The 25,518-nt window shown below is 36.5% G+C and overlaps 1 protein-coding gene across 3 annotated transcripts in view; it reads right to left on the reverse strand.

Annotated features, from left to right (window-relative positions):
• Positions 1 to 223: 223 nt before the first annotated feature.
• Positions 224 to 25,518, reverse strand: part of GALNT18 (polypeptide N-acetylgalactosaminyltransferase 18) — a 346,908-nt gene continuing 321,613 nt past the window's right edge. For all 3 annotated transcript variants that reach the window (XM_026705594.2, XM_087921117.1, XM_087921116.1), the window contains exons 10-11: positions 11,530 to 11,694; positions 224 to 662 (exon numbers count right to left, since the gene is read on the reverse strand). In XM_026705594.2, the coding sequence (XP_026561379.1) occupies positions 516 to 662; positions 11,530 to 11,694 (312 nt within the window). In that variant the 3' untranslated portion in view covers positions 224 to 515. The remainder of the gene's footprint in view (positions 663 to 11,529; positions 11,695 to 25,518) is intronic.

The following is a 25,518-nucleotide window of genomic DNA, read 5'->3' on the forward strand; positions in this document are numbered from 1 at the left end:
GCGCCATGTTTGGTGCACGTGCCCAAAGCATACCCACCAAGCCACACCCACCAAACCGGTGGTAAACTTGTTTGAAATGGACCACTGGACTAAAAAAGATATTCTAAAATTCTAAATGTTCTTATGAAAAAGTAAAAGAAAAAACAAATGGGATATACATTACGTGCACAGATTGCTCTGTAGCTTGCTTACCTCGGTTAATTAAACAAAGAGACTACTGTGTTTTTATTCAATAAAATTTTATTGTCTGAATTATAAATATTTTCCATTTTCCCCCTATGTACAATTGCAAAATACTTTAACATATTCTACCATCACCTGCCATTCAGAACCAATCTGTAAATCACATGAAAATGCCATTATGAAATAAAAGTGTCTGTTCTTAGCCCTCAAGTGGACATTCACACACTCACACAAAAATGAAACAAGGAGGGAAACTGCAGGTGTCATTGCGAAACTTTCGCTACATAGTAGCAAGAAGAGTAATGAAAAGATCTCCACTCCCACTCAAAAGTCTATGTCGGCAAGCTTTTCAGGATGTTTGTTATAGACCAGTGCTGGCCAGAACATTTCTGGAGAACTAGTTGGAATCCGAATTCATTGTCGCTGTTTTCCTGCAGTTCCAGGCAACGTTTGGATTTTCTGTTCTGGATTGGACCTCCCTTTTAAAAGTGGAGAAAGAGAAAATGCAGAGTCAATATTTAAGTTAAAGATCAGTTTTCAACTCATGATAGTTCTAGTTATTTAATCAAAGAGATTCCAAGTTTTCATTTATGTAAGTGATTTGGGGAGAATTTGAAAGTTGGATGGACACTTTTCACTGGCAGAGGGTTGCAGGAGGCCGTTTTCGCTGACAGAGTGCTCGGGCCAACACCAGCGCCCCTGATACAAATGACATTGAGCTGGCCACTTCCACCACAGCCCTCCTGAACCCTAAGGTCAAACACAACCCTGATGTAGCCCTCAATTAAATCAAGTTTGACACCCTGCTCTAGATGTTCTCCATCGCATCTATAGTTGTCCAATGAATCCAGTGACCCTTTTCCTTTTACTGATTTCTCTCTCTTTTTTTTTGTAAGCACGTGAACAAAGTTCTAAACTGCCACTACTTAAAAAACAGCTATAGTTGGATATTCTTCAAAAAGACAATGCTGGTGGCTAGCACTTGAGTAAGCAATGCACAATTCTTCTGTACTTATTTTAGAAGACCAACATCGAAAAATATTTCATTTAAAACATTGCACACTAGTGGAAAATTGTTTTATGGAAACAATATTCTAGCAAGAAAGACTATGATTAAACAATATTTTAATATCAATGTTCTGCCAAGCAATCCACAAGAGTACAAACTATGTACAAGGCAAAGCTGTTCTTCCTTTCCCATCATGTGATCCTGTCCATCAATGCTCAGTTTGGATTGCTATGTTGAGACACAAAAAATAAAACTTTCATGATCTATGGAGCAGGACTGCATCACAGCTTTCCTGGGCTTGTTCCTGGGAAGGGTTGGGAAGTGGGAAGCTCCCAAGCAGTGGACAGAACTTCCCAAGTTTTCTTTCTCCAAATATCACACATGTGGGATTCTGAGAAGCGAAGCAGTGGAAATCAAGTTGTACAACACAGATCTACCTCTCAAAAGAGTGTTAAATTATTGAACATAAGGATACCATGTTAGATCAGCCAAGGGTTTTTTTTAAAACATATCTGATTCAACCAGTCTGTGGAAGCCAGCTACCTGGTCTTTCCTGCAGCCCAAGCAAAAATGGTCAGTGATAGGAAGGGAGGGGTGTTCTTGTAGCAGTCTAAAGTGGCCAATAGGAACTGAGCAGATCCCAGCAGATCCCATCATCAACCCCATCATCTGTGAAGCACATGGAAACTAGGTCAGGACAAGAGGGAAAGCACTATTTTAAAACTGGAATAGCTAAAGAAATTTTGCTTTTAGCATGGGCTACGAATGAGACGAAGAAAGCATCATGATGCCATGTCATATAAAAGGAGTTGATGGGAGTTCATATCATAGCTAGAGGGAATATGGATGACTTGTGGGACAAAGGAAAAAGTAAGTTATTTATCTGGGAAAAGAGCTATTGATCTTACTTTAAATTGTTACTTAAACTGAATATTCTGCTATTAATTTAACAGATATAATAATAATAATATTAATATAATATTAATTTTAATTTACTTTCCCCCCATTTTCAGAAAAAAAGAGAAAAGTTAGTTCCCTCTCTCTTCTATTAAATAAAGGTCAGATTCTCAAGGTTGAGTCTGAAGTATTATTCAGTATTAAGACAAAAGCTGCTCTATAGATAAAAAGATAAAGGGAGATAAAAAGGCTGAAGTTACATTAATGTTAGATACTTTAAAAAATGATGGCATGCAATTGTGCATAGTATATATTTCCAGTTGACTGTGTCAAAGAAATGACTTGTGGAATATCTTAACTTCATATCTTTGCAACATTATCCATAACTGTTTGGTTTTATATTTATTACCACTAAATTGTTGCACTAGCTATCTCATACCCATTGGACAGACATGAAGAAGAGATGGACTGATCAAATATAAATTACAAACTGCATTTTGGTTGAGAATTTTGGCTAGTGTGGGGGATGAATGCAACTATGAAATTATCTCATTGAATACTTGTATAGACTCAAATAATTCTTTTATTCAGCTTGCCTTACTGAACAACTTAGGTTAAAGTTATACCATAATCAAGAAATCAAGTGAAAGGTTGTAATTATCAGATTTAACCTTCTGCAGTATTTCAAGATATTATAAGAATCGTATCTCTTTATTATGCAACTAAGGAGTTGTCACCATATATCCACAAGAAGCCTATTATGCGTAGCATAAAAATACATTAAATAGATCCTCAATTTAATAATTCGCTAGATGGTTCTGTATTGAAGAAAGATGGGAACTTTGCAAGTTAGCCTCATCCTCCCATTCTACCAGATATTTAACAGCTAGAAATGAATTCTGTAGAACTCAGTTCTTCTAGATGCCTTTGCAATCCACCAATAATTCAAAGTGCCAGATGTGCATTCAAACATCTTGTAATTAAAATGTCACCCATGGAATACCTGCAGGAAAAGTGGAGAAGGGGGTAAAGAAATGTAAGAAAGGCGGCAAAGAGAGTTAGAAAGGAACAGGGAACAGTTAAAATTATATTTTACTTTTACCAGTGGGATATTCAGGCAACTGACAAGATGCTCTCAGTCAGAGGACAATATGGAAGAGGGACTGAAGATTCAGAAATATCTTGACAGGCTTGAGCATTGGGCCCTATCCAACAAGATGCAGTGTAGTGGTGAGAAAAGTAAGGTCCTGCATTTAGGCAGGAAAAACCAAATGTATTGGTTAGAATACAGAATATTCTATCAGAATAGGCAGAACCTGGCTCAACAGAAATCCTGGTGGACCACCACTTAAGTATGAGTCAGCAGCAAGCTACAGCTGCCAAAAAAAGCCAATACAGTCTTAGATTCTATGAACACAGGGATAGCATTGAGGACACAGGAAGTGATAGTACCCTTCTATAGTGTACCAGTGAGGCCACACTTGGAATACTGTGTCCAGTTCTGGTCACCACGATACAAAAAAAAAATTAATGCTGAGACTCTAGAAAGAGTGCAGAGAAGAGCAATAAAGATAAGATGATAGCTTGTACAATGAAGAGAACTGGGTGTGTTTAGCTTAATTAAGACAAGGCTTAGGGATGACATGATAGTTGTGTTACAAAACTTGAAGAGCTGCCACAGGGAATAGGGGGTTGATTTTTTTTTCCATAACAGCTGAGGGCAGGCTGAGAAGTAATGGGTGGAAGCTTGTCAGAAGGACTTCCAACTAAGAACTAAGAAGAAGGAGAACAATTAATCAATGGAATAGCTTGCCTTCTGGAATTTTAGGTATTCCATCACTGGAGGTTTTCAAGAAAAGATTGCACAACCATTTGTCCTTGATGGTATAGGGACCCTAACCCTAATCCTTGATCAGGGGATTGGACTGGAAGATTTCTAAGATCCTTCCAGCCCTATAATTCTATATTGAGCCATATGATCAAAAGGCTGAACTAGTCTGAAGTGTTAGTTATTCTTCTAAGCTTTTCTAATGCTTGCCTGGATTTCCATTCCTAACGTATCATTATCACCATAGTCTAGCAAGAAGGTGATCTATAGTGAAAAAGAATTGCTTATTCACTGCGAACAGAAACCTTCTCAAAACAATGAAGAACCAATATAATAAGCTCTAAGTTTAATGGACCTTAGCTTAATACAGAGGTCTCCAAACTTGGCAACTTTAAGACTTGTTAAAGCATAGCTGGCTGGAGAATTCTGGGAGTTGAAATCCACAAGTCTTAAAGTTGCCAAGTTTGTGAACCCCTGGCTTAATAGATTTCAAATGCAACAGTTCATACACTCTCTACTTCTCAGCATGTTAAAATTAGTATTTAATACGTGCATAAAATGCACCCTATAAATATATGTAAACCTACTAATGATTCCACAGGCATTCTGCTTTACTCCTTTCCTCTATTAACCCTTTAAGTCAAGAATTTGCTATAGATATAATTTTATTTTGTTTATTTATTAAACAAACTTATATGACAACCCAATTCATACATGGTTATTCTGAGTGGCTTACAGCTTTAAAATTTCCTAATGTATAAGCCCATAGCATTCTTTCCCCCCATCCACAGCATATAATTTCCATATAATGTTCTCTCAGAGCCTCTGTGCAATGTTCTATCTTGGCATTGCAGTTGGGGTAAACTTTCTCTATATATTTTTCCCTCTTTTTGAGATGGAAATATTTTTTCTTGAGTCCACATGTTTCCCTAGCTATCTATGTGGCATTCACATCACGGGCTTCATCCTGGCCCACTTCTGTGCCCCGTGATTTGATTCTGGGCAACTGGCCACAGTCTGCCTGGCCCTCTTTCTCTTCAGCTTAGCCAGCCAGTCACCCTAATTTTTTTCTAGCAGTGGAACTGTCACATACATCATTTCTGTCCACCAAATTTTCTTCCTTCAAACTTGCTTTCTTCTTCATGTGTGGAATAAAAGGAAGGCTAGACTAATATCATACTTTCCATCTCAATTTTGCCATATTATATACATAAAAGGGAAAAGGCTGGATATAAATAATGTAGTCAGCTGTTATTGCGTCCTTTGCTTTTTTATTAGTTTTACATGCTTTCTGTTCTATTTTGCCATTTTAATATTTTGATATTTACTAATGGTTAATAAATAAATATCAACTATTCTTTCTTTCTTTCTTTCTTTCTTTCTTTCTTTCTTTCTTTCTTTCTTTCTTTCTTTCTTTCTTTCTTTCTTTCTTTCTTCTTCTCTCTCTCTCTCTCTCTCTCTCTTTCTTTCTTTCTTTCTTTCTCTTGCTTCGTTTCCTTCCTTCCTTCCTTCCTTCCTTCCTTCCTTCCTTCCTTCCTTCCTTCCTTCCTTCCTTCCTTCCTTCCTTGTGCTTGCTGTGATCTGGATACAGGAATTGACTGGATCTGTGCTGGATGACAAACTAAACTGGAAATTACCCATAGTAATTTTTCCTTGTTCCTGAACCCTAGCATGCCTGTAGAAGAGGCAGCCTGCAGGAATGCAGGGAGGTGAGCAGTTCAGGCCTGCTGGTGGGCATTGTGAGTTCTCCTCTCAACCTCATCCTGCTATGTCTCAGAGAAAGAAAAAGAATTTAACAGCTGGTTTGCTGCAACCAGGCCAAATCAAATAATACCCTCAAGTGCTTCAACCACACCTCCATAATTAGTCTATGAGACAGCAATGTGGACAGTTCTACACTATAGTTAAGAAAGAAGCCTTTACTTGGCTTTCTTAAAATCTCTCTTCACCATCTCTTCCTTCTCTGAGCACTGAGCGTATGTGCACATGGATATGTCTATTGTCATGTTTAAATGCTTTTATGTTTTTAGTTGTTTTGAATTTAAACAGCTGCAATATTATGCAGTATGGTATTTCTTACTTTATTATTTTTTTAAAAAATTGAATATATGATAAAAAAAATAGTTGATTGGATAAGTTGTTTATTGGCTAGGTATCTCTCTGTGTTCTCCCCCCTCAATTTCCCCCTAAAATGCTGCCGTGGCCTGAAACTGCCTGAAAATGTTGAGTTTCTTCTGCCATGACCATGGCCTGAATTCTCAAGAGAGACTGCATTCTGAGCCGAAACATTAGACACAAAGCTTTCTCTTGAAGCATGAATTGTCAAACAGATGCTTGTGAACATCTGGCTCCCAAATAAGTCATATTCAGTAAAGCCGAAAAACATTTTGTACAGCGTGAATCCTTAGGTGACATAAACACACTACAAAGCATCTATCCTCAGGTTTTAGACAAGAAAAGAGCTAGAGATGACTTCAGCAAGAATATTTTAATAAAGTATAATGCCAATCAAAATCTAATGATAGATTATTTAGATTTTAAAAACATCCATAAAGTATGTCAATAACTGTGAAACGAGAAATAATAAAACCAGCTAACATGTCTTTGTTTATGCCACATTGTTTACATTTTCTGAAATTTAATTTAACTTAATTTAAATTTAATTTAAAAGAAACTTTGCTGGCATTGTTTCAACTTTTTTTGCAATCAGTTCCAGCAAGGGCAATTCAAATATAATCTCAGCATGTAAGAGGCAGTGAACAAAGGAAATGAGGTTGTAGGAATAACTTCAGAAGCCAAAATGTGATTAACAAATATTTGGCATTTACCTAGCTCCAATGTAGGCTGAATGCTTAGAGGAGAAGCAGTAAATGCCATGTTACAATAGACCAGCCTTTCCCAACCTCATAACTACAAGATGGACTGGGATTGCATCTTCAAACAGCCCGAGAGAAAATCAATTGAAAGAACACCTTATCCCTTCATTTTTGGTTTTAAACCTTGTGGTTTCTATTATCTAACCCTTAAATTAGAAAGAAATGAACAATATTTCAGCTTGACAGGCTGTTTCTAAGGAACAAAAATAAGCCACAGGAGAAAATGGTGAAACATGTTGAATTGTGGACTCCTTGGTGAGTCCTGAGCTTGGTTGTTTGCTTGAAGGTATTTTATTACCTGACCAAGTATCATCATCGGTGTTAGCAGGTGTGAGGTTTGCTCTCTGTTTACATACAATTTCCCAGTTGAACTATGAGATTTTTCCATGTGTTGTGAGATTAATGATGTTATCTAATTGGGTAATGAAACATGTGCAAACAAACAACCAAGCTCAGAAAGAACCAAGTTCAAATGTGACTAACATACCTTTGCTTCTATTGTTTTTAAACTTATTCAGAATCGACAAGTCATTTGCCTGGTTATGAGGCAGTATTAAGTTTGCTTTGATGTTGTTTTGAGTTAATATTTGGATTTCCTATCACAGAACATCCTGTTACTGTTTATCAAGCAGCACTATAATGCATGGAAATGAAAAACAAGAAGTGGTGCAGTAGAATATTTAAATATACATACCAATAATGTTTCTCTGATTTCAGGGGGGAGGGTTGTACTGTCAGACTTGCAAGACTGATGTTAGCCCTGCCTGAGGGATAGTATAAAGCTACAATATCAGAACCTTGCAAGTCTGAAAGTACAATCCTACCCATCTCCTTTACTGCCTAAGATACTAGGAAGGATATCTTCGAAGCCTCTTGCCACACCTATTTATTTAGTTGCAAGCTATCCTTTCTCTTATGTGACTCTTCTATTGGCAGTATCTCTTTGCCCAATGTCAAGATCTTTCCCACATATCATTACATGGTGCACAAAGAACAAATATAATTAAACACTCATGCTTTTATTAACAGCTACTTTGGCTGTAATGGGACACTTAAGCGCTTTAATAATAGTGGGGTTAGGAAGTAAAACCCAGCCAGCCATTAGAAATTGTACTTGTTACTAAGAAAGCTACTTTTTAAGAGCTAACAAATAATAGTTAATATCTCTGCGTTGCATCCAAGCTTGCACTTTTAACTGTTATATTTTATCATGCTATTTAAAGAAGAAGAAAAAAACAGCAAAACATATCACACACTGCTCACACTTAATGCATACTCAGAGCTTGAGACTCTGATTTAAATATAAAATAAGCTCCAACAGCCTGAGCAAAAATTTATGACCACCTACTGGAAACACAGGTATTCATTTTGGTATTTTAAAACGGATTCTGAACAAGAGCATTTAAAGATTGCACATACACCCCAAACGCCAAGCTTGCTAAACCAACACTGAATTACTAGGCCTTGCTTTTACACAATAAGAGATACAATAGCCACCTTTGGTTACAAAGCACTGCAGCACACACACACCTTTTGACTTGGCAAAGCCATCGACAGAGTTGCTTTGCAGCTTGCTGGAATGTAGATAATGATTGTTAAAGTAGCCATGTCATTTGCAAAGCTTATTTAGGCAACTTCAGAAGGTACAGAAAATGAGTAACCTTCCAAATGATGCAGCTGTTTTTTGTGACTCAAAAACGGGCCTTTTAGATGTTCCTGCCCCTTTCAAAGGCTTTTCACAGCCCTAGAGCCCATATATCATTGCATGATCAGAATCAAGTGCAACACATATTTGGATTGAGTTATCTAGAGATGGGCTTATATGTAAATATATATAGCAATAGTTTTTAAAGGTACCCATATATATTCATGTATCAGCCCATCCTCATCTAATCTGATCCTTGAATTTTTAAGCAAAATACCATGAAAAATTAGTGCCAGCTTGGTCCAGTGGTTAAGGCTCCAGGCTAGAAAGACTTTGAGTTCTGGTCCTGTCTTGTGCATGAAAGCCAGCTGGGTAACTTTGGGCCAGTCATTCTCTTTCAGCCCAACTTACCTCACAGGGTTGTTGTTGTGGAGAATAATAGGAGGAAGTAAGTGTTGGATATGTTTGACATCTTAAGTTATTTGTAAGAATAATAAAGGTGGAATATAAATAAATAAAAAAGTAATACAAAATATTGGAAGATTGGTGGCTACCACCAATTTTTCTGAGGCTTAACTTCTGCTTTCCTCTCGACCTTTCACTTTCACATTATCCAGACAAAATCTAACCCAAAGCAGGAGGGGTATGACTGGTCCCACTTATTGTACTGGCTAGATGGAGGAAGCCTGAGTAAAAACAGACCAGGCACAAGTTACAGAACAGCCAATTGGATCAATCAGGACTCACAAACCCAGAATTGGTCAAAATAATCAAGATTTATTTCAGTATATTTTGTCAAAGTCTTGAAACAAAGGCCATGGTTTTTCAAGACTTGGCTTGAGGCTAAAATGTTTTGTATACTCCTAAGTTTCTCCTACTTTTTATCCTACATTCCATTTTCATATCCATACCATTTTTGCACATACAGAGATGGATAGGACAAAATATATAATGTTTTTCATGAATTCACATATTTTTGTATGCATTTTTCTCTAATACATGCATTTTGACTGTTATCCCTATTACTTGCAATTTGATATTTTGTGGTTTCCCTAATGTGGGTACATTGACTACATCTTATTTTGCTAAACAGCACAGCATATTGCAAAGTTCTGAGAAGTGCAAACATGGATGGATACCTATGTTCTTTGAGTGACTTGCTTGTTGGAAGTGCAAATTTGATTACTTATTAATTCTTAAAAACTCAAGCAAAACAAAATCACAGCCAGCTTGGAAACTAGAGAATGAAATCCAACAGCGATAGGTTTCATAGTAACACCAGCTAAAATCTTAATTGAGGTGGAAAAATCAGCTATAATTCAGAGTATTTTGTCTGAAATAACACAAAAGCTAACAAATGAATGAATGAATGAAAAATATCATCTGTGGATAGAATCCAAGGTCATCTTGCTAGGCAGATCTGCAAAGCCCACAGCCTCCTCCTCTTCTCTCTAACCAGAATCATTACTGGAGGGTTGAGATACAGAAAAGAGGGGTGTCCTCTTTTTCAGAGAGATGTATTTCTTTTATTAGACCAAACACAAGCACAGTGTACACATTTCCTTCTTAAGCCTTCAATTACTCTATCAGTTTTTTGCAGCTTGCTGCACGCAAGCCCATTTTGCATCCCATTTAGAATCTACAGAAGCAACAATATTTTAATTACCCTGAATATTAGCAAAACAATCCTTTCTCAATAGTGTGACTTCCATTATTCTGTTGCCTTTTAATTTATCACCAGGACACAAAGGAAGGAGCTTCATTTTCTCTTCAGGTCTTTTGTCTGGGAATATTAGGAAGATGGAGAGCTTCCAGATATTTCTTCTGATCTGTAGTAATACTTCACATAATCCACTACATTGTAATAACGTTGATAAAAATTCAAAAGGAAAGTGTCATGGCCAGTGTGTTCAAATCCAATTTCTACCCTCTTCCCCACCTTCTGTGGTGCCAATTTTCCTTCATTTGAGAGTTTTCTCTCTTGTTAAGCCTCCTGATAATCTAAAATGATACAATACAAAAGTTTACTGATCATTTAGTTTGCCATCTTTCTTTATCACTGGCCTATTGCATCGTAGCGTCTTCCACACAGCAAAGAAATGTCTGAAGTAGGCAACCTGCTCTATCAGGCTAAGCTTGATTAGATCTTCCTTTGTCCAGATTTATAAATTACATGAGGAAACTGGAGGCAATCTGGGAAGGCCTGGAGATAGAAAGGTCACTCTTCCTGTTTTCCTTCTTTTTTTGACACCTGTGGAATGCTGGACATAGGTAGCTGATCCCATGCAAAAAAAACCCAAAAGAGTCTAGAAGCAATGTCTCATTTTCCATGTCATCAAAGATAGTTTCCTGTTTCTCCAGACTAAGAGTCACTTCTGAGTGTTAAAGAAATAAAAATAAAAACATGTTTTTTTGTACTGAACTTTATGACTGAAAGTATCTTCTACCAGCAGTTGGAAAGAATCCTTTTGCTTATATTTTTTTATCCTTTTCATGCCCCTGGTGGAGACTGACTCTGAGGGAGAGGAGGAACAGCTGACAGGGAGTGGAAGTGTGGCTCTGGAGGTTGTGGTGGAGGCTGGGGAAGGGTAGAGGTTGGCAGGGCAGTCAGAGGAGGACCCAGGCCCATCCCCTATCCATCCTAGGGCACACAGGGGGAAGAGGATAAGGGACAGATGTGGTCTACTCAGGAGGAGAGGGCCTTGATCCTCTTCATGGGCTGTGACAACTGAATAAGAGAACGGACATGCGTACGGGCGAGCATTGGAAACAAAACATGGAAATATCTCTAGTTTATGGTTCCTCTCTGAGTTTGGCGTCTTTCTCAGTATGTGTTCTGTTATTTGTGGATGTCCTCCAGCCCTTATCTTGCCTGGTTTGTGTTGTTTTTTTTCCTCCTTCTTGTAACTGTTTGTGTGGGAGTTTTTTGTCTTCAGTCAAGGATATTTGGAGTTTGGAAGCAAAGTGAGGGAATAAAAGGGGCTTCACCTGTTTTTTAGGACTGTGTTTATTTTGTATCCCACCCTGGGTCATCACAATCCTGTTGAATATTTTTAGGGTGAGGGGAAGGGAGAGAAGAGGGAAAAAATACCTGAGTAAATTGCCAATAAAGCTTCATTCTTTTGGCTTTGGCATAACTACATTCAATAAGTCTTGGCCTGCTGTTCACATCGACCAGGCACCTGTTGTCATCATCATCAATGGTAGGACTAAGAACACCCACATGAATCTGTTGGTTACCTGTATAGTAGACATTCTGAAAGAAGAAAGCAGAAGATAGATCAGGTAGACTTTCCACCAGAAACTGATGATAAAAGTTAATATGAGGTATCAGGGAATTGACATATCTGGACAGTTTCTATAGAATAGAATAGAATTCTTTATCGGCCAAGTGTAATTGGACACACAAGGGATTTGTCTTCAGTGCATAAGCTCTCTGTGTACATAAAAGATATAAGTGATAAATCATGATCATAGTCATTATAAACACATTCATCATGAATCATAAGATACAACACTAAGTCATAATAGGATACTAAAGCAATCAAAATCATACCAGGAAACTAAATAAAACAATTTAAATTGTAAAGATACAAGCAACAAGATTATAGTCATAAGTAGAAAAGGAGATTTTGCATCCTATCTGTTCAGTTTTAAGTTTCATGAAAACTGTAGCCCATTATCAAGCTTCTATCTATTAGTAATGAAACATGAGGGGGTGGTGGTCCTGGATACTCTCTGAGCCTGCTTGTTTTCTTGCAGATGTTTCATGACTCAAACTAGGTAACATCATCAGTGCTAGTCTGAAACAGTGATGAAACAGTTTTTCTTAATATGCATATATTTACAAGCAACTTTCCTGAAGATAATACATTTATAATACTGTTTTTTCTAATATGGGCATAGTTGTATGCCATATGATTGGAGAACTGCATCATTAATTTCATAAAGATAGGAATACTGAAGTTGCAATCAGATTTGACTTGAAAACATCATTTTTTTTCAGCAGGAAGAGGGGTAATATTTACAATCTATTTTGGGTACATTTTTCTGAGGAGCCATCAAAGAGCTGCCTCTTTTTCAAAGCAGACAGATCTTTTATGCATTATGATATTGTTCTTATTGTAGAGAATAAAGCAGTGATTATAAATGGTAGACAGTCTGGAGGGTTCATGTATAGAAGTGTCATTTTGATTGGAGTTAACATAATTTGAGCATTACACTACCCTGAACATCCAAGAAGAAAGGAGCAAAATTGGGTTTGAGGAATTTGACACAAGACAAATTCTGACACCAGAACTTAAGTTAATCATGTAAAACAGGTTCTCTAATAATCCATGAAAAGGCAAACACAAAATCTGAGTGTAACACAATGCCAAATCAAGGAGAAAATGTTTGGAGGACCTACATACATAGAAATTTAGAAAACCGTTAACCCATTAGCCTAGTGATTAAGCCATAAATTGTCAGTCTGTAGTATTTTGATAAATGGAAGGAAAATATTAAGTATGAAGCAAAAATGAAAAACCTATTATATTTTACCTTCCCTAATTCTTCCCTGAGTAGATTGGGGAACACCCAGCATCTAATGTTCTTGAAGAGTCTACTCCTTCTGAGTCTTGCACAGCCCACTTAGAACTTTATTTCTCTCTCTACTTGATACCACTCTTCTCTATTAGGAGATGCTGTTCAGTGTTTTGCTTACTCTTCATTATTATGTCTCACACATTCCCTTAGAAAACCTTTACTGTATTCCAAATGCTGAAGTTGGATGAATGGATACCAAACCTATCCAATAATTTGGGGTTTAACATTTGTGTAATATATTTATTTTCAAAATTGTATGTAAATTCACTCCTGTTTTTATGGTTTTTGTACAGTCTGGCTTTTTTTTTTTTGAGGAGGAGGAGGAAAAAAATGACTATAGCTTCATTAGGTTTTGATTCAATCTTGAGCTCTCAACAGAGGTGGTGCTATAATGACACTTATTTCTCTTATTTCATTGGAAAATGAAACATTTGCAGATATTTAATTTCTAGATTTCTCCATTCTGATTCGATATAAACTAGAAAAGGTACTATATCCACTCATACTGTAAATTCAATTATGATGTAGCCCACTTTGTTAGTGGAATAAATTCTTAGATGTAACCAACTATATTTATATTTAACATACCACTCATATAAATGTGGCAAACTAAATCAAGATAGCTCAGTACAATGAATGGTTTTGATATTAAGCTGCAAAGATGAAAACTGTTTAGGTTTAAATCCTGTCTACCTTGCAGGTAATCTTTTATGCTGTTTGATAATTTTGCCGATGTAAAAGACAACCTCTTCCAATTCATGATGACATTTTATTTCAAGTTTTCTCTACTGCTTGACATATCATCAATCAAATGCCATTCAATCAGATATCATATACTGCTCTCTTGAATCAGCTTCCAACTTTAGATGCCACAGATGGAATTCCCAGCCAATCTTCCCAGCATGACTGCTGATAAACAAATTATTACACTTATGTCAGACTCATTCAATCATACAGTATTCTATAGGATGTAGATTGAGGCTCTGAGAAGCAGCCAAGCAAGTGGGTGGTAGGTAAAAAGGTGATTGCATGATTTTAATCTGGTTCCATCTTAAACACTGGAACCATGTCAATCTTTATACTCAGATTGACTATGTTTTTAAAATGTTTGAGGAAAATGCCATTTCATAAGACCTGGTATTATTTTTAGTCTATTTATTATAATCATAGTTTATATAACTGATAGCTGGTTTACATGTTAATAATAAAATATTTCTTTTAAAAAATGAATATAAAATTAATTACAAGGATAAAAAACCCATATAACAGATGAATCTTGAAATTGAGGATGATTATACATTACTTGTGATTTTAAGATTAAAAAATAAGATAATATAATAGATGGACATTTCTCAAAATTGAAAAATCAGAAGATAACTGTTTACATTTGCTATAGGAAGCATGGCATGGTTGTCAAACCTCATCAGAGCAGAAGCTTTGCTGCCTTCCCATTGCCTCCTGGGCAGGCATTTTCACCAGCATCTGCACTGAACAAAAGGCTAGTGGAAATGATGGAGCTTATCTTTATGCCTTCGTGTGAGGCATCAGAACAGTGTTCCTTGCTCTTCCGCATTTGGGGCATTGCTCCAAAGTTGATACACACCCACCAAGTCATAAACATAGGCCAGCCTAGAGGAACAATGTTGTAGTATATTTTAAGATAAGTTAATGAAATGAATATTGTTTGGGTATACAAGATAACCAACCTACTCTTTTCCTTAAAAAAGGAAACAAAAGATAACATATATTAACATGGAGGATATCATAATTCTCTGTAGCCTGTTCTTGTCATTACAAAGAAAGGAAGGATAAGCAGAGAAATCTCTAGCTAGGCTTTCAAATTATAAATGACTGGATCAAGATTTTTCAATATGATGAAATGATCTGTTTCTTCAATCAATTATGTCTGACTTACCTCATTGTATAAACATACTGTATAATGACAGTGATGACAATGGACTACCCTAAGTAGCTCTCCTCATCACTGGAACATATTAAATACAAGCCTTTTGGTCTTTCATATAACATAACACTAGAACCAATTATATTTGCTTTGCTATATTTTCATACTACATATTTTATTTGCTTATATATTAGATTTCAAAGATGTGCAAGGCCTTCCTTACATACTACATACTACTTTTACCCTTGAACAAAATGATAAAATTGCTGGGGCAAGAGTGTGGGTAGACTCTGGGTCAGGTCCTCTAAGAATTAAAATACATTGTTTTTTAATTAAAGATTAAAAGCCTACTTTGAATTTGTTCATTTGTTACAAATCTAGCACATACTGTTTTTTCAGTATTTTGGACTTCAACATTTTTTCCCTTGGCCTTAGGCAGCAAGTTTTATAACAAGGAACTGTGGAAGTTGTCAGCCAACTTTTGATCTAAAACATTTGTCTCTTCACGTTCTTAGCTTGATTCAGAACACCTTAAAATATTCAGCTGAAAGGCCCCAAATTTACTTTGAAGTCTGGCTGAGCTCTCTTTGGTGTAGACCAGTATTTCTCAACCTCTGAAACTTTTAGATGTGGGGATTCAAATCCCAGAATTCCCAGCATAGCTGGAAAATATTAGCAGATGGAGCACAGATATCTAAACCACATGCTGAGGTTGGAAACACTGATATAGGCAATCACACCAAAATTAGCTTTACTTGGCATCCAACTCTAAAGAACAATGGCTGCTGGATTTTGCTAATTAATATTATGGGACATTAATTATCATAATGCTTCCCTATTACCTAGGACTACCATATCTGGTCTGCAATTTTTGTTGTTTCATCTAGTAACTGGTAGCTATGACCAATAGTTCCACCAAGCAGTCCAATTTCACAAGCTTAACCATTTTATCAGTCCTATCAGCTTCTCCTTGTGTATCTCCATGCCTCCATCTGGGAGTCATACTTCCTGAACCATTTGTACATTTTTAACCAGATTATCTTAAGATCTATAATTCTGCCTGAGGAAATAGCATCTTCTTTAAACAAAACACTCTGAATTCATTAATATTAATGATAAAGTTGCAAGATTTGACATGAAGTTAATGAGAAATGTTGAAAACTCATTGTCACCAATAAAGACATCATTGGATGAAGAATACTGACATCCTCACAAATGATTCACTGAGACCTGAGCAAAAAATTAAAGTAAAATGTCTAACTTAATGCAAAATAATTAGATAAGTGGCCAGCTTACAAGGAATATATACTAATTTCCAATCAAAAAGCTTTGTCTTACTATGCCAACTTTGCCAGATGAAACCCATATAGGAACATGGTCTAGTTATGCATTTGGAATGAATGAATTAAATGATATTTAGAGTAGTGCTCAACTACTTTGCATAATGCATACTACAAAAACCAAAGTTTGGACTGCTATATTTTTTGAATAATTTTACATTAATAATATTTCTGTTAAAGAATTAGTGCAAGACAATTTTATATTTTGATTCTTTTCATTTCAAAGCAGTGTGAAAGTTTAAGTCATATGCAACTACCTGAAAAAGGATCAGAAGGTAATAAGAGTCTGACAGAACTCGATTTCCTTTTTCTTCATTTTTAAATGTTCACGGAAAAACTGAACATTATTTTACCCAGATGTAAGTCTCATTATGTTCAATCTGTTTACATTTAGGGAATGCCTTTCCTTGAGTACAGACCCTCAGGATCTGAAACCCTTTCATGTCCTTGAAATACTCCAAAATGGAGTGAGAGAAAAATCCTGGAAGTGGCATGGTTAATTTCTCATTAAAAAATAAAGGAAAAAATATTTTATTATTTCTTCTTTCTCTTCTAGTTGTCCAGTCCAGTTTATGTCCTGCACACAGTTTTTGCTAAGGTGATTTCTTTGCCCTTTGGATTTCTCCAACTAATTGGCTGGATTGTCCTAAATTTATTCCTGAGTAATTAAAAATTGAGCTCTTAAGATTCCTTTGCTTTCTTCACTTTGTTGAATCAATTTTTTAAAATTATTCTCATTGATCCATTTGTAATGAAAGAGTTTACCATGAACTGCCAAAAGAAGAGCAAACGTTATAATCCATTTTCTTTCATTTCTATAGCCCTTTGAAGCATGGGTGCACAATCTGTCAGATTGAGAACTGAATGTTGAAGGCAGGGCTGAGTCGGTTGTAGGATGATTTTCAGAAGTTTTAAGAGACTGGGGAAGAACCTGCAGTTGATCCCCAAGCTCTACTTCCTGTACCTTTAATTTAACAGATTATGTTGGGATTTTAAGAGGAGTGTATATTGCTAATTTGTTCTGAAACGGATTTTATTAGGATTGGGCATTTCTTCAGATCTGAGAATAAAAAGGTCCACGGAACACACAAGGATGTGAACAGAACACCTGTGTGCAAATCCTTACAACGATGTTCCATTTCCCCAGTATCATGAAATTCCATCTGCAGTCGCCAAGGGATTCTGAGAAAAGTAGCATTATAATAGGGTTGGAAGAAATGGTGGGGTTCAATTTTTTTACTACCGATTCTGTGGGCGTGGCTTGGTGGGTGTGGCAGGGAAAGGATACTGTAAAATCTCCAGTCAGAGGTGGTATTTGCCAGTTCTCTGAACTACTCAAAATTTCCGCTACCGGTTCTCCAGAACTGGTTAGAACCTGCTGAATACCACCTCTGGTTGGAAGGGACCTTGTAGGTCATCTAGTCCAATGCCCTGCCCATGACAGGAGATCCTATAACATTCTGTCCAGTCTCTTCTTGAAAACCTCCAATGATGGAGTACCCACAATTTCTGAAGGCAAGTCATTCCACTGATTAATTGTTGTCACTGTCAGGAAATTTCTCCTTAATTCTAGATTAGATCTCTCTTTACTTCTTCTCCTGCCCTCAGGTGCTTTGGATAATAGGTTGACGCTATTTGAAGTGCTATGGCAGCACCTCAAAAGGTGTGTTTGGTTTTCAGAGTTGTCTACAAGTGCTCCATTCATGTTGCTGTGCAATTTGAAGCACCTCTTTGCTTTGAACCTGAACCTTGCCTAACTGCAATAGTGATTTGATGAACAAAGCAAAACAAAATGAAAACCAATTCCTTTTCTTCTTACTGGGTTTCTTTGCTGCTGCAGTCTCAGCCCTCCAACCACGAGCAGAACCACTAACAAGCTATTTCTATAGCTGTAATACACCAATGGGCCTGTGGCTTTCCAAGTGTTATAAACATTTTGCTATCAATATAATACACTACAGCTGACTTTTAGCATTTACATTTTTTTTTAAGAAAAAGAGATTTATTTTTATTTTTAATATCTTTAAAGAAATCTTTGTCTTTCACATAATGGAACCAACTCTACATTTTTTCTGAGCTTCTTTCTTCTCCTTCCACATCTGATTAAACCAGACTATGTAGAAATGTGTAGATTTCTTGTACCAAAGAATAATACAACAGAGGGATGTAGAAGGTATGTGGGTGTGTGGAATTTATTCTGATTTTTAAAAGATCATCACATTTGGATTATTTTGAATCAACATTTTAATAATACTTAAAAGTACTATTTTAATTATTTTTAAAATGTCATTCCTTTGAATCAATATTTTTAATGAATGCAAGCCAGTATTTAAGTTAGAATATATTACAATAATATAACCTTTAATTATGTTAAATGTTAAAAATAGGCATGAAAGCAAGCCTGCCTTAGTAATAACCTGGCACTCCATGACAGATGTCATCTATTTCTGCAATTTATATCTATGCCGTCTTCATAATAGAATAATAATAAGATACATGGCATCTTCTTTAGGTTCTTTCAAATGAGATGTGTGTATGTACATGTGTGCATGTGTAAGCATAGGTGTTGCTGTAATTGAGTATCTTTCAGGTAGCACCCTGCAGAAAGAAATTGCAGTATACAAATTAAACTAATTCTTGAGACTTTATACCTGGTGTTTAAATTAAAATGAAGACAAGCATTTTTAGCCCTAAATTTTGAGACAAAATCCGAAGAAATACATCAGGACATGGGGGGAGGGATTTCCTGTCTAAGGCCATAAGCAAAACATGTATATTTATGGGTTTCTTACATTCTGCCTGTCATCACAGAGAAAAAGGCTCTCAGAAACCATTCCAATAAAATGTGGCTTTCCTGCTGCTTTCTGCTGGCATAATATATAAAAGAGTTGATTAATAATACAGATTATGTGTTTTTCCTTGTGAATTTTATGTCTGTTTGGCTTGGATACTGAAGAAACTCAAATATATTTTTGAAAATAGAAAAATCCATTTCCAAATCATACTAGGAGTGATTTGTTCATTTGTTATATTGGACAAAAGTTTTTTTTTTTTTAATTTTGTTCATTGGTGGAATTTTACTAATAAACGAATAATTCCCAAATACCCAAAGTATAACAACTGCTTTTTATCTGGAAGTAGTTTGTTCTCTTCTTATACCTTACCTACATGGCATTTTCAAAGGACTATACCAGAGGGTGGTATTCAGCAAGTTCTGATCAGTTCTGGAGAACTGGTAGCGGAAATTTCGAGTAGTTTGGATAACCAGCAAATACCACCTCTGACTGGAGATTTTACAGTATTCTTCTCCTGCCACGCCCTCCAAGCCACACCCACAGAACTGGTAGTAAAAAAATTTGAATCCCACTCACCCCATCCCTAATTAATTGGTAGATATAGTCCTTTGGATTATTGTTAGAGTTTGCAGCAATCCAACCAGCACAAAGGCAAATAATTCAGCAGGATTCATTTATATAAAACACTTCTTTATATGTAATACCATACAGCAGAAGCCAGAACCAGAACTCAGAAGCCAGAAGTACAGAATCAATAATCACAGAAGCAATATAATACAGAGAAACACACACACACACACACACACACATTCAGATGAGTGAACCTAAGCCATGCCCAGGATCCGAGCTGTCTGGGTCACCAAACAGTCCCCATTGGCTGACCTGTTACCATGTCTATTCCAATTTATGAACCTTATTCACTGACAATTATTTTCTCCTGCAGTTGTTCAGATTAAAACATCAGGAAAAATTACAGATCCACAGGTTGAAATTAGACTAAGAAATGTTAAAACAAAACCCAGGTAAATGCAAAGAAAAATTTAAACAAAATGAAGCTTAGATTTTATTAAATGGAAATTAAATTAGAACAATTAGCTGTTTTCTTCTATGTATCCCCCCCCCCAGTTTTCTCTAACTTTTGGGCTACATTTCATGCATTGATTGGTTATGGATGATTAGTTTGGTGTTGACCTGAGGTAGTATTCAGCAGGTTCTTACCAGTTCTGGAGAACCAGAAATGGAAATTTTGAGTAGTTTGGAGAACCAGCAAATACCACCTCTGATTGACCCCGCCTCCATCTATTCTCTGGCTCCCAGGTCCCAACTGATCAGCTGGGTCTTTTGTTGCCTGCACAAAAGAATAGAGCTGGAAAGCAGGTTAGTGGGGTGGGGAGGGAATGAAGATTTTGCAATAACCTTCCCCTGTCACGCCCACCAAGCCATGCCCACAGATCTGGTAGTAAAAAATTTTGGAATCCCATCACTGTTGATTGTTATTTAGTATACAGTGGTGGGCTGCAACTGGTTGGGCTGCAACTGGTTTAACAACCGGTTCTGTGAGCGCACGCTTCGCACTCCTCTACCATTGACTGTGCTAGCAAGTTATGACAGAAGATGATAGAACTTAGCATTGAATGGATAGCCCAAAGTTGCCCATCCATGAAGTAAGTGAAGGGAACCATACGATTCTTCATTTTGGTACTTTTAAACTATAGTAATATCCACATGGAGCTGAAGTTTGCATCACAATGTTACAACGCAAACTTTAATCATTTTTGTACCTTCAAAGTTAGTTGCAAACTCCTAAGGCTAACTATAGAAATATTTTTCAGTGTTCTTAGATTTTTATTGCTTACATTAAAAACCATGATTATGTCTTGGCTTTAAACCTGCAATACACAATTACACTTTGGAGAATGTTTACTAAACAGCAGGGCCAAATTTTCAAGAAATTTTATATGGTTACATTTGACAAGAGAGAGTTCTTTTTCATCACAATGTTAAGCAGATTACATGAAATTCAGAAAAGTCTCCCTGTGCGTTTTGTTTGTCCAAAGTACTGAAAACTAATGGTTTTCATACCTCCTCCATGTAAGTAATGCCGTTCCAAGGAATTATGCTATATTGATGTGAACACTTCAAAAAACAATTCCAAGGGAGCAAATCAATCCTTTGCTACTAAGGTAGCCTAATAGAGTCGGGATTCGGGCAGCTAATAAATTTAATCAAAAAAAGAAAGAGATAAAGAAAAGAAAGAAAAAGACAGAGAAAGAGAGAGAGAGAGAGAGAGAGAGAAAGAAAGAAAGAAAGAAAGAAAGAAAGAAAGAAAGAAAGAAAGAAAGAAAGAAAGAAAGAAAGAAAGAAAGAAAGAAAGAAAGAATTTTTTTCCCCCTCAGGATTCTATATATGTTTTTGCGGGGCAGTTCAGAGTACTGCCAGTTTAGGAATGCTAATTTAAGGAGTTGGACTCCAGCAGTTCCTTTTTTCAATCTCAAAAATATTGGGCTACTTTAATGAATACTAAAGAGCTGTTGTGTGAAAGCCTGCATGAGATCCAAAGCAGGTCCTCCCCACCCTACTAAGTATAAGCACACTTAGTACTGAACTTAAGAGATCTGCAAATTCCGAGCTTTTGAATTTAGTTTTCCAACAATGAGATGCTATTATAAACAACATAGAATTTTAATTCAAAGAAATGAAGATTTCATGTTTTAGTCAAAGATGGGAAGTGAAGGATAATATGTAAGCCAACATTTGAATATTTTTTCTAAAGATTTTCAAAAGCATTGTGAAATTCTTGTGCGCCTAAAAGCTTGATTTTCTTAAAATGACCTTTACAGAAAGTATATAACGGGATTGTGAAAGCTCTTCTTTAAATCCCAATGATTCAGTGTTTAGGGAGTCTTTTGTATTTAATTCTCAGGAGCGTTGATATTTCCTCTCCCTCTTCAGTTTCCATATAAAGCATTGTTCATTCATTCTCTACAGACAGTGTTCAACTAAGAGGAGCTTAGCCAGGCTCAGAAAATCAGCACACTGTTGACCTGGATGGCTATGTAGATAACATCTATGCATGCCTCCTTATATAGACATCAGTAGTGGGATCCTACTTTAGTTACTACTATGGTTTGGTGGGTGATCATGTGCAGGCACGCGCTCCTAACATATGCACCCTAACAAGCCAATCAGCTGAGAGGATAAAGAAAGAAAAGCTAAAAGCAACCCTCCCACACTCCCATGAACTTTTTGGTCTTTTATCCTCTCAGCTGATTGTCAGAGACTTTTTTTCCTACTCTCAGCTGATTGGAGGTTTTTTTTTTACTACTGGTTGGGCCCAACTGGTAGTGATTTTTATTATCAGTTTGCTTGAACCGGGCTGAACCGGTAGCATACCACCACTGATAGACATGAATATCAATATAGGAGCGGCAGCAGGTTGTGGTGAGTGTCCTCTCAGAAGATGACTTAGTTGATTTCTTTTTATAGTTCCCTTCTTCCAGCTGAAGGTTCAACAAAGGGAGAAATTCTGAAGAGAATAAGAAGGATAATCTGAAAATGAACAAGCTAATAACAAATAATGCTGAGCTAAATTTGCAACTCTCCAAATATTTCAGCCTCTCTATAAGGGCTTTTTAAAAAAGTTTCCTTCTGCACCATTATAGATAAGCAATAGACTAGAGTAGATTTAATTAATAACATAGAATTAATTAATCGTAGAATATAATTATTAATTAAAAATAATGAATAAGAAGCACTTCTGGCTAGAAAAATAATCAGTAAGAAAGAAAAGATTTAAAACAGTCCAGGAGAGTCCATTTGATGAACTCACTATTAAAGCTGGAGGTTTCTATCATTGTTTCCAAGATTCTTGCATTAAAACACTTTATTGAAATCTGTATGACTCTTTCATCTCTGATTGTGCACTTTGTAACAGTGCTTGACACCTGTCTGCTGTGTCACACCACTCTAGAGAGTCTCTTGATCGTCAAGTCTGAAGGGTGCAGAGAGCTGCACAATAATGGAGCAAAAGAGAAATTCTTTGCTCTGTAGAGATAATGCTATTCATGTAGATGCAAGCTGCTTTCTGCTTCTCTCTGCCAGAGAAAATCAGAAATTGCATGTACTTTGAATAAGCCTGCTGAACTGAAATGTAAAGTTCCTACTGGCAATGGGTTTCTGGAATATACTTCTAGGCATCTAGCAATTTTATCCTCCCTCCCTTAATTTAATTAATTATGTAATCTCGCCTTTATTGTTTTTTATATATAACTCAAGGCAGTGAACATACCCAATACTCTTTCCTCTTTCTATTTTCCTCATAACAGCAACCCTGTCAGGTGAACTGAGAGAGAGTAAGAAGAAGGCCAGGCTGGGTGGTGGAGGTGGTGGTAAGAAACTTATCCCTGATTACCTGTTAAAGTTAAAAATATGAAATTGACCTCATTTGTGTCATGACATCATTAACTTGCAGTAATACAAATAAGGACATTTTCATGATTACATGAAAGCATGTAATACTATTAATGTAATTGTGTGTTTATCAAATGACATCATTTGTATAATGAAGCCATTATTTAAATCAGGGGTCGCCAACCTTTTGGACCTCAGGGACCACCGAACTCATAATTTTAAATCCCACGGACCAGAGACCCTGGGAAAATCCAAAAAAGGCTGCAGGAAAATTTCCCACCCTGTTTTCCTACTGATCAATCATTCTTTATTTGGGATTGCAGGATACTGTCTCCAGAGAGAGAGAGAGAGAGAGAGAGAGAGAGGGAGAGGGAGAGACTGACTTTTGGCTTCATGCAAGGAAAGCAGCAGAAACAGTAGAAGTCTTTCTTTCTCTCCCCCAAACTCCGCCAGAAATGAGTCTTTGTGAGACTTGTTGCGCTGGCTCAGCCTCTTGGAGCAGGATGCTTTGCAGAGTTCCAAAGATTCATTTCTGGCGGTTTGAGAGACAGAAAGACCTTTGCTGCTTTCCTTGAGTGCAGCTAAAAGCAGAAGAAAAAAGAAGTGGAAAAAAGCAGCCCGGTGGCCAGGCAAAGTGCTTGGGGCAAATGGGGCAATTTCCCCCATTTAACCCTTTCCCCTGTCCCCTCACTACTTCGTGTTGTTCTCAATGCAAGTGATGCAAGCCTTGTGTTCCTGCGCAGCTTGGATTAATTGCTTTGGGGGGTGCTTTGGGGGTGGCATTTCTCTGCAGACCAGCAAAATTTTCTCATGGACCACCAGTGGTCCCTGGCCCACTGGTTGGCAACCACTGACTTAAATGGGACCAATCACTATGGATCTTGTAAAATTGAAGTAAAATTAATATAACTTCCTTGCCCAGTTTATCCCAGATGCAATGGATTGTCCATTTATTTTGATTTTCAGTTGCATTCATGCCTCTTTTCAACTTTATAATGTGATTTTTTGAGATGTGGCGACTATCAATGGTTGAAAAATCACAGTTTACATATTATGAGCTCTTTTTGTGTTCTTACTTATCTTTATTTATGTCATCCCTCTGCTATAATTATCAACATGGCTTTTAGCTGAATAACTAACACAACACAATTATAAATTACTAGGGTTTTCAATGAATTACCCACCATGACCTCAAGGCTCACAAATGCACACATGGTTTAGATCCTTACCGTGCATCTATTACATTATATTTTCTTAATTGTTTTTTGTCCCAGTGTGTATCATTCCATACTATTTGTAATTTTCTAGACTTCTCATCCAGCTCTTCATTGCTTCAATTTCCCCCATATTAATAATTTGGTGTCATTGAAAAGCTTAATTCCTTCACTACCCACCAGTAGTTCCAGATTATTTAAATAGCTTAAGTCCCAGCAAATATCCTACTACTTCTTTAGTTATAAAATTCATCACTTTCTCCTGCCTCATTACTGTGTCTATTCTTAACCACTTACTAATCCGTAATCCTCTTATTCCACAACTGTGAATATTAAAAAAAAAGAGAAGCTTTTGAAAATCGATTACTTATGTGCTAAAGGTGGGGGTTGTTGTCTTGACAAATTAGAATTAGCTTAAATTGCTTTTAACTAATACACTGTTCCATTTATAATATGTTTTGGACAGTTTAATAAGTATATCACAGAAAAAAGTCATTTCTCTTGCAGCATTAACTTTTATTTTGTCAGTTATTTACAATATATACCTCCTTATCTGTTGGATACAATATCTAATTTGGAAGGAGAAATCTTTTTGTTTTTTATACTTTATTTATTCTATTGAAAAATTTGTAAGTTGGCATGGTCACGTGAGTTTTCATTTTTATGACTGCTTTGTTTAGCCATGAAGTTGGCAGTCCTAACTGTTAAACAAGGATTGCCTGTGGTTGTTTTTTTTTAAATTTTAGAGGTCAGCCCAAATCCAAGCAACTCTGGGTGGCTTTACAAAGTTAAAAGAACCATTCCATAAAACAATATATGTCCATAAAACAA

The sequence above is a fragment of the Pseudonaja textilis genome, chromosome 1, assembly GCF_049901715.1.
Source record: "Pseudonaja textilis isolate UNSWEBS1 chromosome 1, rPseTex1.2, whole genome shotgun sequence".
NCBI classification, from domain to species: Eukaryota; Metazoa; Chordata; class Lepidosauria; order Squamata; family Elapidae; genus Pseudonaja; species Pseudonaja textilis.